This window comes from Ochotona curzoniae, unplaced genomic scaffold (genome assembly GCF_017591425.1).
Source record: "Ochotona curzoniae isolate NIBS_2020 unplaced genomic scaffold, NIBS_Ocur_1.0 scaffold_4506, whole genome shotgun sequence".
In the NCBI taxonomy this organism is placed as follows: Eukaryota; Metazoa; Chordata; class Mammalia; order Lagomorpha; family Ochotonidae; genus Ochotona; species Ochotona curzoniae.
In genome coordinates this window covers 20,565,371-20,581,954 of record NW_024467119.1, presented here as the reverse complement: position 1 = coordinate 20,581,954, position 16,584 = coordinate 20,565,371, and the positions used below count along the sequence as shown (strand labels likewise).

The following is a 16,584-nucleotide window of genomic DNA, read 5'->3' as shown; positions in this document are numbered from 1 at the left end:
GGCTCACTGTGGCAGACCCTGCACGCTGTTGTGGGGACTCACTGCCTCCACCACCTGCCCCCAGGCCAGGCAGGCCACTGTGGGTACACTCCTGAGGGCAGCACGCACACACACACACACACACACACACACACACACACACACACACACACACACACACATCCTGGGCTGTGTTGCCACGGCTTGTTCAACACTAAAGGATCAGCCCACCCTCGCCCTGCGTCTCAGCGTTGTGTCCACCACAGAGTGACCAGAGGGCGGCCGAGGTCCCAGTGGCATGCCCGCCCCCAGAAAGCCGATCACGAAGGGCTGGGGAGAACACAGGCTTCTTCTGGGGCATAGCCTTCCTTCCCACAAGATCCCGAGAAAGCTTGTACCAAAATGTCTTCTCGTATTAAACGGTGCTGAGAGAGGTGCTCTTTTGGTTGGGCATTCTGGAAGAGGCTGCTGGTGGGAAGCCGCCACCCGCTGGGGGTGGCTCGTTAGCCAGGTCTGGGGGCAGGGCCAGGGCCCCAGCCTTGGGGAGGAAGTCAGAGGGCAGGCTCTCCAGCAGGCACTTGACCTGCTCCTGGCCCAGCTTGATCTTGTCGTCCAGCTTGCGCTGCTCGATGAGTAGCATGGACTTCATCTTCACGAAGTGCTGGTAGTCCTGCAGCTGCTCCTCTGACAGGTAGTTGGCCAGGATGTCCAGCACCACACGTTCCCGGCGGTCCAGGTTCTCCTTGAGCTCCCGCGCATCCTCGTGCTGCCCGGCCAGGATCTTCCTCTTCTGGTGCAGAGAGCTCTGCCGGGGCAAAAGGCACACATCAGCAAGGGGCTCAGCGTAGCAGCGGAAAGGGAAGCCAGCTGCTCCAGGGCAGCGAGGAGTCCCCAAAGGAGGGAGAGAGCTGGCACTCACCAGCACCACACTACCAGGGTCTGCTACCTGCAGGCACTCTGACGGCAACTCAGGCCTGGATGCTGCCGACAGGCCCACCCTCTCCCCCTCTCGGAGGACACCAATGACCACTGCCCTGGCCTGCTGCCTGGAGCCTCTGAGCCCATGACGAGAGGAGTTCCATCCCCTGGAGATGGTGACTTGCTACCCACAAGCTCCTTGTGCTGGGCCACAGGGCTGTAGCGGCATGTCTCCCGGGGGCCGAAGGAGGGCTCCTCCAGGCCCAGCTCCATGACTCACAGGAGTCCACAAGATTGCAAGCACAGCAGGCAGGCCCTGCTGTCAGGGCACCCAAAGGCTGCCCAGCCCTGCATGCAGAGCGCCAGGAGCCTTGAGCTCCTGTCCTGCCCACTTCCTCTTCCCTCGTCCATCCCACCACCCCGTCATGCCCTCATGTCTGAGAAAGGAAGCAACAGGGGTGGGAGGGAAGGCATTCTGGCGGCTGTTTCTTCGCTTCCCCGCCCTCCCTAAGCCTTAGGTGTCAGTGGTACACCTGAGTGTGGAAGATGGCACCTTCTCTACGGTCCTCACCCCCACCCAGCTTCAAAGAAACCCTCATATTCTAAAAGAAGGGACCGAGCACATGGGAAGGGGAGCCTGTGGGACTGGGCCACAGCCACCTACCCGTTCCTCGTTACTGGCATCCTCTCCAAGGCCACTGAGGACGTTCTCGACGCGGGCCAGGCGCCCCGAGAGTGACAGTAGCAAGTTCACCACCTTGTCCAGGTCCCCTATGAACATCTTGTACTTGTCAAACTCGTTGGGCTTGCACAGCTGGCTGATCCACGCCTCCACTTCCTCTCCTAAGGCGTTGTTGAGCTTGATGTCCATGAGCAGGCTCCCCTTGGCTTCCTGCAGCGTCTCCAGCTTGTGGGTGAGGCTGCTGATGAGCTCCGCCTGGAACGGCATGAGGCACAGACAGCCAGCGTCAGCCCGCAGCTGGTGGTGGAAGGCTGCGCTTCTCCCAGCTGCGGCTTCTCCTTCTCTAGGCTGGCTTCGCTCCCTGCTCTGTGTGGGCGCCCCCGGCCCACGTGAGGGAATCCTCTCCTCTCCTCTCCCCGAGCGTCCACTCTACCTGCCGCACATCGCCTCACAATGGTTTCCAGTTGCGGCAGGCTGCTGTGGCCAGCCTTGGCTTCTTCCCCAGAGTCTGCTAACTACTCTCACTGCTTTTCTTGCAACACACCACAAGTAAGTGGGTGTGGAGGGCAAACAGAGCAGCCAGAGGAATGAGGGGACCCACTCGGGGCGAAGGGGATGGTCGTTGCATCTGCCACCTGCAGAGCCATCACTCAGGGCCATCCAGCATGCGAGAAATCCCATGCTGTCAACCTCATTGACATCTGCTGGTAGGAAACACGGCTGTTCCCAGGAAGTAGGTGACTCAGGTGCAAGGTGGACCCCCTGTGGTCCGTGCGTCCCAGGAAGTCACCTTCCTCGCTCATTTCCCAGGAGCAGAGCAGTGTTTGCTACCAGGGGACTTGCGTACAAGATGCAGCAATACAGGGTCAGGGGACCAGCCACAGAGGGCACAGCCAGAGCCCTGCCTCCTACCACGAGGGGAAAACAAAGAATGAAGTTCAGGGAGGAGAGGGGAGGGGAGGGGAGGAGGGGAGGGGAGGAGGGGAGAGGAAGTGAGGGGAGGAGGAGAGGGGAGGAGGAGAGGGGAGGGGAGGAGAGGGGAAGAGAGGAGGGGAGGGAAGGGAGGGGAGAGGAGAGGAGGGGAGGAGGGGAGGAGAAGAGGGGAAGAGGAAAGGGGAGGAAGGGAAGGGGAGGGGAGGGGAGGGGAAGAGAGGAGGGGAGGGGAGGGGAGGGGAGAGGAGTTGTTGTGGTGCACCCAGGATGGCCTGGCTGAAGACACCCAGCATGGTGGTGTCTACACAACCCAGAGCAAAGTGCCCTTGGTCCCTGGCAGAGGAACAGAGGGCAGGGATGGCGAGAGAATGCACAGGAAAGTCCTCCATGTGTCATTCTTCCTGGCTCCTGGAGAGCTGGGAAGGCCTGGGACGCACATGGGAGAAAAAAATGGAAGGTTTCCCCTAAGAGCCAACACTGACAGCAAGAGGGATCAGAGTCCTGGCTATCCATGGCTCAGGACACAGCATGAGGCTGCCCTCTAGGACTTCAGGGCCAGGGAGGCAACTGGAACCTTCGCTGTGCACAGCCCTGCCCAGAGCTCCTGGGTCTATGGGAAGACAGTGGCAGGTTCATGGTCACTTTGAAAATGTCTGGCAGGTAACACTCCTCCAGGGGCAGCTCTGCTGAGCGTGAGGCCCTAGCCCCACGTGCTCTGCTGAGGATGGCAGTGAGCTTGGGAACACGTGGAGGTGAATGAGGCCTCTGCTCACGACTGTCTGCCCACAGGCAGGCTCCGGACCACAGCCAGGCCAGCTGTTGTCACTGGCCCATCGCTGCTCGCAGCAGCAGCGAGGATTCTGGGAGGTCATGGACTCCTCCATGTGGAAAGATGAAGACAGCAACAGCTCGCCTGCCCTGTCCACCTGCGGGACAGTATCACGTGATGCCACACAGGGTCAGGCCCCAAGGACAGGCCTGGCGGGGTCTGGGACAGGACGAGCCCCTGCCCCTCCCACCCTAAGCAGCCTCTGCCGACCCCTGGCTCCATCTGATACCTTTTTCTCGTTAACATCCACCTGCTCTTCCGCCTCGGTCACCTCCTCCGGCATGTCTTTGATTTTGTTCAGAAGCTCAGCCTTGGGCGCGGACACACTGTAGTAGGCAGCGGGGCAGGCGGCTAGCATACTGGCCACCTCCTGGTCATCACTCCTGGGCCAGAGAGAACACACACGCAGCTCAGCTGCCTGCTGTGGGACCAGAGCGTCAGCCCACAGAAGCATGGGTGGGAGACCCTACCATGGGCGAGGCGAGTCTCCTCCCAGGTTAGAATGGAGGAGTTGGCGTGGACATCCACGTGTGTCCCCCTACAGGACAGGTAGGGATGGATGGGGGCTGGGACGGGCACAGTGGCTGGGTCAGGACTGAAGCCCTGTCAGCCCACACTGGGCAGCCCAGAGGCCTCTCACACGAGTCTCCTTTTAGGGTGGACAGGAGGGTGCTGGCAATTGCTCTTCTCACGCAGTGTGGAGCCACCACTAGGCATGGCAGCATTTCAAAGTGCCATGCAAACCCCAGGTTTCTGGTTTTTTCCCTACTCTCCCTTGGTTACCCACAGTCTTTCGGACCCCGCTATGTGGCTGCTTGCACACTCACACCTGCTCCTTCTCGAGTGAGACCAGCACACCCAACAAAGCCCAAGAACTCTCAGGTTTTCTGGTCCACAGTGAGCTAGTGGGAGATGTGGAATCATCCATTTTTACAAAAAAGGATTCGAGGCTGGAGGGAAGAACTAGACGTGGGGAAACCTGGTATCCGGCATGCGTGGCCTCAACCAGCTGCTTCTCAGCCTGTGGCTTGGGTCCCACCCGCTGAATAAATGACACTCCACCGGCAAACAGGGAATCTTAACCACTAAACCTTATTACTTAGCATCCGGCCCACCTTCTTCCTGTGGAATTCAGAACCACAGCAAACATAACTTTATTTAATCCAGCCGAGTTAGACAGGAAAGGGGGGGCTGGTACTGTGGTGACGAAGGCTAAGTCACCCCCTGCAATGCAGGCGTCCCATACGAGAGCCAGCTCAAGTCCTGGCTGCTTATTCATGCTCCTGGAAGAGCAACAGCAGATGGTTCACATCTTTGGGCTGCTGTATCCCATGGGTAAGACCCCTAATGTTGCCCAGCCCCAGCCCTGGCTGTCGTGCCCATTTCCAGTAGTGAACCAATGGATCTCCTTCTCCATGTTTCTTCTTCTTTCTGTAGGTCTGTCTTTCAAATCCTTCTCCCTCCCCTGCTCCCGACATATCCACCGCAGTCCAAGCAGGCTGGCATCAAACAGCTACTGGAGCTGAGCCAGAAGCCAGCCCCCATGCTAGGACAATGCTTCTGTCCACCAGCAGATGGCGCACGCATCCCTTTGAAATACTTGGGATGGACTTAGTGCTGCAGGCTAACGGACCACACCCCATCTGGACTGACTGGGCAAACTCAGGCTCTCAACCACCATGCCATGAAGTAGTTTTCTAGTGATGCATTTTACTTATCTACTTTTAAAGGCTTCATTCATCTAAAAGGCAGGGTGACAGATACACCATCTGTTGCTTTACTCCCCAGATAGCCTCAACAAGCAGGGTTTCATCAGGCTGAAGTGAGAAACTACCCAGGCATCCCATGTGATACAGGGGCCCAAGTACCCGGGCCATTACCCACTGCCTTTCCAGGGCAGTTTGCAGGGAACTGGAGCAGTAGAGCAGTTGCGACTTGAACTGGTGCTCTGGTGATGGGATGCTGGCACCACATGTGATGGCTTAACCCCATTGCATCACAACACCCATCTAAGGGTGGTCTGTGGAGGGCATGTGGTCAGAGCACCTAACAACCACAGCACGGACACCCATTAGGAACTGCCTGGCACACCTCCAACTCCTCTTCGGGACCACTGCGGGACTCAGCAGGCTGACTGTAGGAACTCGGTGGACGATTGCTAAACTAAGCACACAGCCCAGGGGGCCAGGGCCCCGACAAGGAGAGCCCCTGCTGGCAGCGTTAACTGCTTCTCCAGTGACGGGGCACGCTCTGGCCTTCCTGCTCCCCTGTGGGTAACTGAGCCATGGCCACTTGGAAATTGCTAAACCACACCCCAGATTTTGAGGACGTCTCAGTGCTCAGTCTGGAAGCTGTCTGTCCATTCCCAGGGTTTTCACTGAAAATTCAAAAGGAAAACATCAAAGCTTAAATTTTTTCCCACGGCAGTCCTTTAAAGAAATGAAACACACAAGAAAGCAGAGGGTGACTTCAAAGAGCCTCCTGGGGGAGGAGGAGGAGAAAAAAAAGCGGGTGGGAAATTCCAGCATGGCTTTTCCATACTCCGTGTGTTTGAGGACTTTGGGAAGAGGCCTTGTACTGTGACAGACTGAGAGCGACGGGAAGTGAGGCAGCCAGCATGCTGGGGCTGTGCAGCTGGGCACTGGGCCCCCGCGCCGCAGGACGGGCCTGTCGGGGCCCGAGGTTCCGGGGCTCTCCTAACATCCAGCCTCTGAACCGAGCCCCCCTTCCTGCCTCACAGGTGTGCTAAGGAAGCCCACCAGCATGTCCTTTTCCACATGGTCTGCACCTGTCAGGGCCTTGGGGAGGCCTTGGCTGGGTGGGGTTCTACTTGCTCCTTGTTGAGCTCTGGGTGCCCCTCAATAGGGGCTGCAGGGATGGGGCTCTAAGGGCATGACTGCTGAGCGAGTGGTACTGGGTAACTGCTAAGGCAGGAGCAAGTGCAGTCCTGGGCCCGGCGTCAGACCCTGTGACATCACTCATGTGACGTCACGGGCCTCGACAGCCAGCACAGAAAGGTCTGGTGACCATCGGGCGAGATGATGTATACATGAAGTAAGAAACACAACGCTCGCCACCCCCCAACATGAACCACATGATCACAGCCACCCCTTGTCCTTGGCTGCTCCGTTGCTGGCCATCTGCCCCTTATCTGGCTCCCCAGCCATCCCTGAACCCCGAGCGAGAGTGCCAGTCTGGGGTTGGGATGCACACCGTGGCTCACGCATGGGGCACGGGCCTGAGCTGTGGTGGGGATAAAAGCTGGGGGCTCACCTCCTGTCTTCAGGGCCCAGGCAGCTGTGGGTCCTGGATGCCACCTTGGCCCTTGCACTGCTGTCCTTCGGCGAGTGAGCTCGTCGGGGAAAGAGGCCTGCCATGAGGTCCATGGTGGTCTTCATGCGGGAGTCTGGGTCCAAAATATCCGCCAACGATCTGTCCTGGTGAACGATTTCCTTGGCCAGAGCCTCTGTTCGGATGTCTTCCGAGGTCTTTTGGGGCTCAGCACCCACTTGTGCTGCGGGAGCCTGGGTTCCGCTGGCTGCCTCGGTGGGGAGGCCTGGAGCCCAGGGTGGAGGTGGCTGTCCAGGGCCTGGCTGCTGGCCACCCACAGTGGACGGCGGCCCCGAGTCCCTGGCAGGGGCAGTGAAGGGTCTGCAGTCTAGTCGCTGACTCTCGGCAAGACGGGTTGCACCAAGCACGTGCCGTTCCCTCGCTGCTGTCACCCTGGACAGTTTTCTGGAGCTGGCGGGACACAGGTGAGAAGCAGGTGAGAGGTGATGACAGTAGGAAGGGAAGGCAGGTGCAGACGCCACAGGAGGGGAGGAGTGGCCCTCCCAAAGCCAGCAGCTGCTCTTGGGAGGCCGTCCCCTCCCTGGGCAGCACCAAGCAGGGGCTTGGTGCAGTGGGCGCTGCCAGGAGCTTTCTGAACCGTCTGGGTAGACAGAGGGCAGAGGTGATGGTTGTTAACTGTTGACAGAAAGCTAACCCCAATGGTGGAGGCAGGAGAAGCTTCTTACATGCTGGGCGAGCTCAGCTGTCCTAGGGACCCATCTGGTCAGTGCTTCTGCCCCAGTCCCCCGGCTTCCCTAACAGCGCCAGACTCTCACACTACTGTATTTCTCCCTACAGACACTGGCCATTCCCAGCCCAGCCTGTTCTCTGACAGCACAGTTGGCTCCGGGCTGCACACCCGTGTGCACGTGTGTATAAGCATGACTAACATGAGCTGTATCTGGGTATGTAAATCTTAATTTGGGGACTCAGTGGCGGGGCGCTCACGCCACATTCAGACGGAAGCTGCATTTTCCAAGATCAGCTCCATCTACAACAAGACGGTCTTTTTCGTCTTCCCTCTGCTCCCTTCCTTCGTCTTGCTTCTTCACTCGGCTCAGCAAGAGGGACGGTCCTTTCTTTCCCCTCGCCCTCCCACCTTCAGGGACGGGAATGAGTCTGGGGGATTTGGGCTGTGCAGCCAGGCAGCTGCCACTCACCCAGGGTGGGACCCCTCGCTGTTGCCATCCTTGCTTTCCAGGGGCGCTGGGGGGGCAGCCTGCGGCGGCGGTGGTGGAGGAGGTAGAGGGAAGTCCTCCATGCTGTCGGCAGGGCCTTCCTGGCTCGGTGGAGGAGGTGGGGGTGGAGGCAGATCTTCAAACATGGGGCTGGACGTGGCCTTGGGGTGCGAGTCCTTTACAAACACGTCATCGTTGTCATTGTCCTGGGGCGGCGGGGATGCCTGCAACGTGGACTCTGAGATCCGCAGAGAGACCCTCCCAGGGAAGTTGGGCACCCCGGGTGGCGAGGCTGGCTCGGAAGTGCTGCAGGAGCTTGGGGGAGCCCACTGCTTCCAACAGGGCTTCGGGTCCACATTCTCAGGGGTGCAGGACCCTCCGGGAAGGCTGTCCTCCAGGCCTGTGGACACCCACCGCCCCCGAGCTGCCAGGGGTCGCTGGGCCTGTGACACCCTCTTCCTTAGGCCCTCTTCCTCCCCAGGCTCTGGGCTGCTGGGTGCAGGGCCCCTGGGGCTCGGAGGCCGGCTCACGGTCTCCCCATCACCCCTGAGGGCTGTCACAGCAGAGCTGCTAACTGGAAAGGGCTGTCGTCCTGCTTGCCCGTCCCTTCCAGCCTGCTGGTCAGGGGCAAATTGGGAGCAGCAAGTCAAAGGCAGCGGGGCAGGCTGAGGGGAGCCATGTAGCATTGGTGGGTTCTCCCGGGGGTCGAGAAGGGGCCCGGGCACAGCTGAGGGGGGTGGCCTGGGGCAGGGGCCTCTGCCACCCTGCCTCTGCTGGTCTCTGGCTGCAGGACATTCACTGGGCCCAACGGAAAGAATGTTGGCTTTGCAGCCTGGTTCAGTCCAGCGTGGAGTAAGCTGATGGATGCGCGATGACCTATCTTCTCCAGCTCTGCTGGTACAATCAAGTGACCTGGAAAAGCAAAGAGCCGAGAGGGTCAACCTGGCAGCCAGGGTTTGTTACACAGGCAGGCAGCGAAAGGGAGGAAGGACCGAGGTGCAGGAGGTCTACACTGCCTTCTGTGGGGTGCCTGCTCTCAGTGCTGGGGCAGCCAAGCACGCAGCCCTGGCCCTGGGGAAGAGATCCAGCCTTCTGCTGCCCACTGGCTGGTTCTGTTGGGAAAATGTGTGTACCTGATGCTGGGTCTTACCCACAGCTTTCTCCTACATCCTACAGCGGACAGCAGCTGGGCAGAAGAGAGACCTGGGCTGTCTGGTCACCCCCTCCCTGGGCACTTTAAGGTTGGGCCTCCTGTGTTTTCAGTTCATTGATATGAAAACTAAGAGGGGGTCTCAGAAGGAACTAATCAGCAGTAAGTTCCCCCTGGAGAAGAAAAGGACAGGGCCAAGCCAAACAGGATGTGTAGCTCCCAGACGGTGGGTCAGGCTGCAAGGAAAACCCAGCGCTGTGCTTGTGTCTGAGCACGGACTGCGTGTGGCTGTTCCTGTCTGCACAGGACACAGAGGAGAACAGAGCTCAGCAAGTGCCAGCGGCACTCCCACCATCTAGGTGTGTTGACTTGAGGACACGACCCCAGCACCCCCCCCCTGCCAATTTCCCAGTCCACCTGGGGCATGTGGCACTTTTCATTCCATAGATCTCACTCTTGCAGGCAGCTGACTGGTCCTGCCTCAGAGCCACATTTAGAGTCTTGGCACAGGCAAGGAGGATGAGATGGCACCAGCAAGGGAAAACCCCGTGCTGACCCAATCGCCTTCTGCCTTGGGAGGAGTGCGCGCCGGGCCTGCGTTGCCTTCCCAGCAGATCCACGCACACCGTCTCCCTAGCGATCACCTCTCCTCATGGCTTGGTCCCTAGGGCCCACAGGTTGCCCAGATGCAGCGTGTCTTTGGGAGCGGGGTGCACTCTACTGCCCCGCCTTCCTCATTTTAGGATCCCCAGCACCTGGCAGGCACAAAGTGGCTAGGCAGCCAAGCACAGAACAGCCCATGTCTCCTCTGGCTGTAAGACAGGAGCTATTTAAGCTGAGCACCCTCTAGCTGGGCACCAAGTCAACTGGAATCGGGTGTGTAATGACTTAATAAGGGGGAGGTTTACATGGAGTGGCTTTGTGAAGCGGAGGCGAGAGTGGATGGTGGGCTCAGGGGTCAAGGAAACACTTGGGACTCTTGAATCTTTATCAGGGTACCTGGGTTGGAGTCCTGGTCCTGCTCTCCATCCCAGCTTCCCGTTAATGTACCTGCCAGGAGGTAGTGGGTGGTGGCTGGTGGTGGCTCAAGGAGCCGGATCCCTGCCATCCACACAGGAGACCTGAACCCAATTCTAGATTCCTTGCTTTGGTCCAGATAAGCCCTGGCTTGTTCAGGCATTTGGAGAGTGAAACAGCTAACTGGAAATCTCTTTTTCTCTCTCTCAATCCCTCACCTGACCCTCTGCCTTTCAAATAAAATGAAGCTAATTTAAAAAAATGAGTGTCACTAAGGCACACAGTAACAGCACACTTGTCCCTTGAGATGGGCCCACTAAATGCTGGTGTTTGCCCTTGGTTTGGATGGACGACACAAAAATTGCTTCTTTTGAGTTAAAAAATAAGTCTGTAAATCGTGACTGTGCTTTCTGAAACAACAACACATTTTCCTTAGGCCCTTTTTATAAGAGGGCATGAGGGGCTCCCCATTGTCCCTCATTTGCACAGCCAACACTTTCACCTTTAAGGTTTTTAAAAATTGCTGCAAAACAAAACAAAAGCAACAAGTGTAAAAATTTTCAGAGCCGGAGGTGTGGTACAGCCAATGCCAGCACTATTATCTCACAGGAGTGCAGGTTAGTCCTGGCTGCTCTACTTCTGACCCAGCTCCTTGTTAATGTGCCTGGGAAAGAGCAGCAGATGTCCAAGCACTTGGGTTCCTGATCCCACTTGGATCGCCCAGATGGAGTTCCTGCATCCTGGCTTCTACCTGGCCCAAGCCCAGGCCTGCAGCCTTTTGACGGGAGTGAATCAGCAAAGCAACATCAATTTCTCTCTGACTTTCAAACATACACATTTAAAATGTTTTTCTTAGTCATTTTTAAATACGCAGCTCAGCAGTGCTTATGTTCACCTTGTGAGCAGGATCTCCAGAACAACTCCACTCTGTTGATCAGAAAATTACACCCAATAAATGACAACTCCCATGCCCCGATGCCAGGTCGCACCACTCTACCTCTGCTTCTGTGAATTTCAGGACTCAGCAGATTCGTGTAGCTTTTTTCTTTTTGTGCCTGGTTCGTTTAATTTAGGAGGATGTTCTCAAGGTTTAACTGTGTTGTAATTATCATATGACAAGACACCCTTCCACTTCCAAAGAGAGGCAGAGATGGCAGGAAGCGGGACTTAGAATGAATTCCCATCCTCTGGTTCACTCAGCAAATGCCCACAACGGTGAGGGCTGAGCCAGGACCGAGTCAGGAGCCAAGATCCCAATTCAGGTCTCAAATACACAGGCAGGTGGAAGAGTTGGGGGCCAGTTGAGAAAGAACCCAAAACTTCAGCTCTCATGGATGCTACTCAGTTACACATTAGCAGGGCAACGATCTGCTGCCTCCTGGGTGTGTGCTAGCAGGGAATTGGCTCTAAGTGGAAGGGCTAGGACCTGAACCAGACCTCTGATCTGGTATGGGCTGTAGGCATCCCAGGAAACAGCCCAGGAACAAACGTCCAACACGGCAGTTTTAAATATGCTGAAGCCAACCCTCCCTCCAACAGCACACACACGTGGAACCCATCATGAACGATAATCACTGTTAGAGGAGTTTGTGGATGACAAAGGAATGAACGCAAAGGCAGTACACGACACTCCCTCGTCACGCCTCACTTCCGGGCATGCAGCAGGAGCGGCTGAGCAGCTCTCAGGGGCAAACACATGCACACGTACCTGGGCCCAGCACCAGCCAGGGGACGGGGGTCCTTCCCCACACTGAAGCTACCATCTTCCCCCAGAAGCACATCCTTAAAACAGAAAGAAAGGCAGGGCATTATTACCCACGAACACATGCTTGAATTACCACGGGGTGGAGTCAGGGAGGTGGAACATGTATTGACTATGACCCATCACCAGGCACCAGGGCAGCAAGGTGCATAAACTTCCGCACCAAGGTCCACAGTGGCTGGCTGAGTTTAAACCCCAGTCTGTCTCATCAGGTGTATCCTCTAACAAGGATGTTTCCTGAACAAAACAAGTCCAAGGGCAATCATGCCGAGTTCAAAACAACTGAGGTATCCCAAATATGACAGAGGAAGAACAGCGAATTCCAGTCCCCAAGAGTGTGAAAAGGCAGGAGGGAAATAGGGGAGATGATAAGAGAGGACAGCCTATCGAGTTTGTGAAAAATTTCAAAAGGTTTAAGTTCCAATTCGCAAAGACATGAATCTGGCTGGTGATCAGATTGGAGTAAAATCTCTCTGGGAAAAATCTTATCAAATGTGAGTTAACCAACTCTGGGTACACTTTTCACAACATAGCTTTTGGTTTTTGTTTTAAATAAGGGTAAATGCTCGTGTCCTTAGCAGGCTGCAGTCGGTGTTTTGGGGTGTCACATTTGGCCCAGATAATCAGCTCCAGGATGCTGTTAATGAGATATTGACAACACAGTCAACTCTCCATAATTCATTGCCAGGAGACAGGCAGAAAACAGAAATAAATCCACAAACCTGTCCAATCTCTAACCTTAATTTAATAATTTACTATGTACCCTACCCCAAAGCTAACTGGCATCCACATGTAAGACAGAATGAGCTTGTCTGGGCTCCTGATTTCAACCTGGCTGAGTTCTGCTGGTTGTGGGCGCCTGGAGAGCGAACAAGATGGAAGAGCTCCATCTGACCATTTGGGAGTCTTGGATCAGCAGTGGGCAGAAGACAGCAGATTCCTGAATACCATTTATAACTGCAGCAGCCCCAGCAGGGTCTTCAAGGGGTGCCAACACTGCGCCAGATACCTCACAACCCACAAATCATGTGCCTGAAATGTAAGGAACTTGATTTTTTTTTTTTCTGTCACCGAACCTCTGTAACAAGGGCATGGGGGTAACAATCGCAGTTCACAGAGGTGAAACTCTTGCCCACCACTAAATAAGTGCAGAAGCTACAGGAGTTGAGATCCAATCTCTTTGAGGCCTGAGATAGTCCCATGCATGTCAGTGCACTGCCTGGTGGAGGCACAGGGAGCAACCAAACTTGGATATGCTGTGAGGAAAATGAATCTTGTGTCCTGACTCACTGCAGCGTCACCCCACAGTGAACACGAATTCCTGCACTCCACAAAACATTATGGTCCTTTGAGTCTTTCCCCACCACCCCTGCCTCCAGTTCACATGAATGGGCCATTTCACTATCATTAATTGGAAAAGCGCAAGCCCCATTTGAGCAGCTAATGCAATAAAGTCTAAATATATTTTCAGGTCCTATTACATTACATCCTTTGCACTCCACTGTGAGAAGCAATCTAACTCCCATATTCAGACATTTTGGCCCCTGGAATGCCAAGGTTAAATTGATATATTTGTGTGAATGTGCTTAAAGCAAAGGAAGGTAGATCCACTAATAGGCTATTGAGGGAATTCTCTAAATCTCCTGTCAATCAAATTACCATTGGCATAGAAAGAAAATGCCTTTCAACCTAACAGGATCCCAAAGAGAATTTATCTAAATGCCTGCATTTTCCTATTTGGATTTGGGCATGCATAATTTTTTCAAAAATTCATCTCCTTTAACTTTCTGAAGATCCTTTGTATTCATATATTTCAAAGTTTTTGCACCAAAATAAATCTTTATTTCATTTTATTCCACGAAACTTTCTTAAGTACCCTTGACTTCATTGCCAAGGACTTGACTTTGCACCAACTGTTACGAAGTATAAAGCACTTACCACAACTGGAGAAGCAGCAGTGGCTAAGGGAGAAACACCAGGCTCAGAATTATACCAATTCGGTCAGTATTAATTTTTGTTAAAATACCTCAGAACTGACTCAGAAACACAAAAGTTCTTAGCATGTTTAAAATTGTAAACCTGAAGTTTCCAATCCCCATGGCTTGGGTTCTGAGTTAAGAAAACCTAATATCGTTGTAACCAAAGAAAAAGACAACACTCTATCCAGTGAAAGTAATTACAAATCCATTAAATCTTAGGTGGTTTAAATGAAAGTAAAAGCAAGCAACAAACATTAAACTGAGGTCAGTTGGTTGGCTGTATTTGCAAATCTAACACATTTACCCCTGGCCTCCCTCCCTCCCTGCCTCAACAGAGCTCCCCGCTGCTTGGGTAAATTTGGTTCCCTCTTGTGTACTGCAGAAATACTGCCAGATGTGAGGACTCACTCTATTCTTGTGAAACTCTTGGAACAATGACTGCCCTACGGGAAATATGTGGTTGTTGCTGGCTACTATTACTTCCCATTTTCTGAAAGTTGATTCCCTCATTTTTGCTTAAACTTGAGCGGGGTATTTGTTGTAAGTGGCTCAGAACCACATAGAAGCTGCATCCCGCGGAATAAAGCCTATTCCAACATGACAGCTGCATGCACGGTGCAACAGAACTGCCTCTGCCTAGAGTGCGCACTGGTCCCCGTCACACGGCCAGTGTGCCACACATCAGAAACGAGGGTCCCTAACACTCAAGAGAACCAGGAACACCTGTGACTCAGCCCTGGAAGAAGGAAATTCCACCAAGACTTTCATTTCTCTAACGGGCGTTCTTATTAGATTTACAAAGGGTCTTGAAAAGTTTGTGAAGGACGTGAATTATTAAATAAATAAATAACCTGAATAAACTTCTCTCTTAATGCCCTGACCCTGAGCTTTTCTGAAGTACCACTGTACAATGAAAAGGGCAGACATGTCTGGGTATGTTTCTGATGGCTCACCTTCTTCTAGGTTTTCCAAGGACTCACAAAAACGCGTGGGAGCAGGCAAGAGCTGTCAAACATCTACTGTCACCCCACGGGATCTTTCCCAGGGATTTAAGGAGAGAACACGGCAGGCTGTGTGTTTTGCGGAGACCCCGTTCTGCTGACTGAGCAGGTCTGCAGCTCCGCTCACTCTACATGGCAGCCTTCTGCAGTCACTGTATCAGGCTGGAGGACGAACTGCATACGCAGAGGAACCCACTGCCAGGGACATCTCGCTTTCGGAGGCAGTAAGGGTCCCCATAACACCTGGCTCTCTTAGCCATCTCTGCAGTCAAGCTGGGTCTGAGTGCTGGGCAGCAGGGGGAAGCTCAGGACCACGGTCCCGGCTTGAGCTGAGGAGCAATTTGTAGAACTTATTGGAAGCAAATCACTTTCATCTGTTGAAAAGAATCAACTTTCAATTTGAAATATCTCCCCCTTGGAACTTCATCATGCCTAAATTAACTAAGGCTTAAACACGGTATTACTCCCTTTATTAAAGGGGTGCCTAAGTATTGTTCTATATTCAGTTGCCTTTCTAAAACGTTTTTAAAACTATGAACTAGTAAAGTCCTTGCATGTACCAGGATCTCATGTGGGTGCCAGTTCATGTCCTGGCTGCTCTACTTCCATCCAGCTCCCTGCTTGTGGCCTGGGAAAGCAGTGAAGGATGGCCCAAAGCCTTGGGACCCCGCTCCTATGGGAGACCTGGAGGAAGGAAGCTCAAGGCTCCTGGCTTTGGATTAGCCCAACTCCAGCTGTTGTAGCTGCTTGGGGAGTGAACAGTGGATGGAAGATCTTTCTCTCTGTCTCTCCTCTCTATATATCTGCCTTTCCAATATAAATAAATCTAAATAATAATAATAAAAATAAAGTATTAAGGGCTGGCATTGTGGTGCCTCACCACACCGGCAACACTAAGAGCACAAGTTTGAGTCCCAGCTGCTCTGCGTCCAGTCCAACTCCCTGTATGCACCTGGGAAAGTAGTGAAGATGGATGAGGACCCAGCTGCAGTTGCTGGCCCACACTTGGCTGTGGGGCCAGTCGGGGAATAGACAGAAAACCAATCTCTCTAATGTTTTTTTAGGTAAATAAATATACCTTTAAAACAATACAAAGCACTCACTGGGATTTCGAAGACTCTCTTCACTTCTCTATAGTATCTGCGTTTTAGCTCTAGTTCCCAGTTGGCCTGGCCTGAGGAATATTCTGTGGCAGAAGGCAACGTTCATGCTCTTCCAACCAATTCCCCAAGACAGTGTAATGTCATCTAATGGGGAGACAGCTCAGCTTCCGTGTCGTGGCAACACTTCACTTTTCTTTAGGGCAGAGGAGAGAAAAGGCAACAGTGCTTGGATTTTTACATAGGAAGTTATGGGCATTCATCAGACTGAAAACACGTGCTGGACGTATGGATTTTAGGTGGGCGATTTGGACGGTAGGGTAAGCGTTCTGCAGAGGGGGAAATGGCTCCGGGAGACTGAGGCAATTGGCTCCACAGATTTCCTTCTGTGGGTTTATTCTAAAGAGACACCATTTCAAGCAGCTGAGAAAACTGCAGGGACGTGTGACTGCTGAACTGGCCTGGTTTCCGTCAGACAAGGGCTTCCCCTCTCCCCCAAACCCCCTATTCCCCGCAGCATCCTGCCCTTCTCCTGGCAGCTTCAAATCCCACCGCCTTATGAGCACATCTGATAAAAGCTTCCAACAAACTGCTTCTCCTCCCCTGGCAGGCTGTCTCACCACCTCCCCAGCACGCCCAGCTGCAGCGGAGGGAGCTCACCTGTGGATCCCAGAGAAGCAGCACCCTGGCCGCTCCCCTTGAGTTTCCTTCACCCGTTAGCCCCAC

The 16,584-nt window shown here is 54.2% G+C and overlaps 1 protein-coding gene across 1 annotated transcript in view; it reads right to left on the bottom strand.

Annotated features, from left to right (window-relative positions):
- Positions 1–358: 358 nt before the first annotated feature.
- The window catches only part of SHROOM3 (shroom family member 3), a 301,901-nt gene continuing 285,675 nt past the window's right edge, over positions 359–16,584 (bottom strand). Inside the window, exons 6-11 of the mRNA XM_040966942.1 lie at positions 11,725–11,798; positions 7,832–8,761; positions 6,615–7,082; positions 3,571–3,724; positions 1,562–1,834; positions 359–784 (exon numbers count right to left, since the gene is read on the bottom strand). Of these exons, the coding sequence (XP_040822876.1) occupies positions 395–784; positions 1,562–1,834; positions 3,571–3,724; positions 6,615–7,082; positions 7,832–8,761; positions 11,725–11,798 (2,289 nt within the window). The 3' untranslated portion in view covers positions 359–394. The remainder of the gene's footprint in view (positions 785–1,561; positions 1,835–3,570; positions 3,725–6,614; positions 7,083–7,831; positions 8,762–11,724; positions 11,799–16,584) is intronic.